The sequence below is a fragment of the Sinocyclocheilus grahami genome, unplaced genomic scaffold (assembly GCF_001515645.1).
Source record: "Sinocyclocheilus grahami isolate Dianchi unplaced genomic scaffold, SAMN03320097.WGS_v1.1 scaffold2286.1, whole genome shotgun sequence".
NCBI lineage: Eukaryota > Metazoa > Chordata > Actinopteri > Cypriniformes > Cyprinidae > Sinocyclocheilus > Sinocyclocheilus grahami.
Genome location: NW_015507465.1, coordinates 16,529 through 17,796, shown reverse-complemented (window position 1 = coordinate 17,796; position 1,268 = coordinate 16,529). Strand labels below are relative to the sequence as shown.

The window sequence follows — 1,268 nt, the reverse complement described above, 5'->3', positions numbered from 1 at the left end:
GGTTTATTTAACCATGCATTAAATAATGAAGACAGAAGGTTAAAATATATAAGTAAAATTATAATGAACATGTAATTCACTACAAATAATGTTTAGTGAATGTTTGTTCACGCATTATATGAAAACAGCACAGACTAAGACATCTCAATTTATCAAAATGAAGATTGATTAAAACATTTTACATCAATATTGTCGACCCAGCCCTTTGGTCAATGATTTGGTTGTGGTTTTTACCATTTTATTTATACATTTAAAATTGTTTTACACTACATACCTTGTGCACTGTACCTGATATATCAGCTGATCCTTCATATCCCATTCATATCCCACAGAAATATTAGACTTAACCATATTTATACTGAGGAGCTCCCACTCTCCCTGGGCCTGAAAGGTCTGCTTCGACTCGTGCGTTACCCACTCTGAATCTGCAAATGTTAGAACTTTAAGCTCCTCAACTGTGGGAACAGACACAATTATTATATTAATTTATATGATCTCAAACAGTTTATTAGAAGTAACCATGTTTGTTTGTCAACCCTGATTCATGGATTTCTGATGTACTTGAATATGCTGAAGATTGAAGCGTCAGATTGCAGCTGTGGATGTCGAATGGAAACTTGTGCAGGTCCATCTTACAGGCTGTAGTCAGAACTAAAATGTCCGACAAGACTGTAAAGGCATAACTGTAGAACTGCACATATGGAGACTCCTTTGTTCCAAAATCTGTCTTGATGCTAAATGGACAAAACAAAACATTGATGATTGGAGACAACAGGTACACAAAACAAATCAAAGTAACCTGTACAGACTACTGAAATACAAAAAGCTCTGTCATGAAACTCTAAGCTGATAGGTCCTTAACTCAATCTACTAGTAATCACATTGTTATCTACATGGTGCTTGATTTCTGTTGCATTAACATCCAATGAGCCTGCTGCTCAACATTCAAATACTTGACCAGTGTTTGCTGTAGCAGTTTGCAGCACGCTTTCAGAAAGCATCTGAAATCAACATCTAAGATAAGTGAACCCTCCTTTACTCCATATCAATGTGCATATTACATGGATTGCCTTATTCATTCCTAAATGAGAAATCATAAACAAGTTTTAAACTAAGCTTTTAAGTTTTAAACTTACATTTGATGCAGGAATGAATGACTAAAGAATGAATGTGGCTTTAAAATCCATCAGGGCAAAATGCAATGCATGGTGCAGATAAGCACAGTGCAACATTACTTCTGGTGAGACGCAAGAGGAGCCCAGCCTGGA

General features: G+C 36.0%; 1 protein-coding gene across 1 annotated transcript in view; it reads right to left on the bottom strand.

Moving 5' to 3' along the window:
• The window catches only part of LOC107574616 (neuronal acetylcholine receptor subunit beta-3-like), a 36,583-nt gene that overhangs the window by 22,546 nt on the left and 12,769 nt on the right, over positions 1–1,268 (bottom strand). The window contains exons 5-6 of the mRNA XM_016261059.1: positions 562–734; positions 289–455 (exon numbers count right to left, since the gene is read on the bottom strand). Coding sequence (XP_016116545.1) covers positions 289–455; positions 562–734 — 340 coding nt within the window. The remainder of the gene's footprint in view (positions 1–288; positions 456–561; positions 735–1,268) is intronic.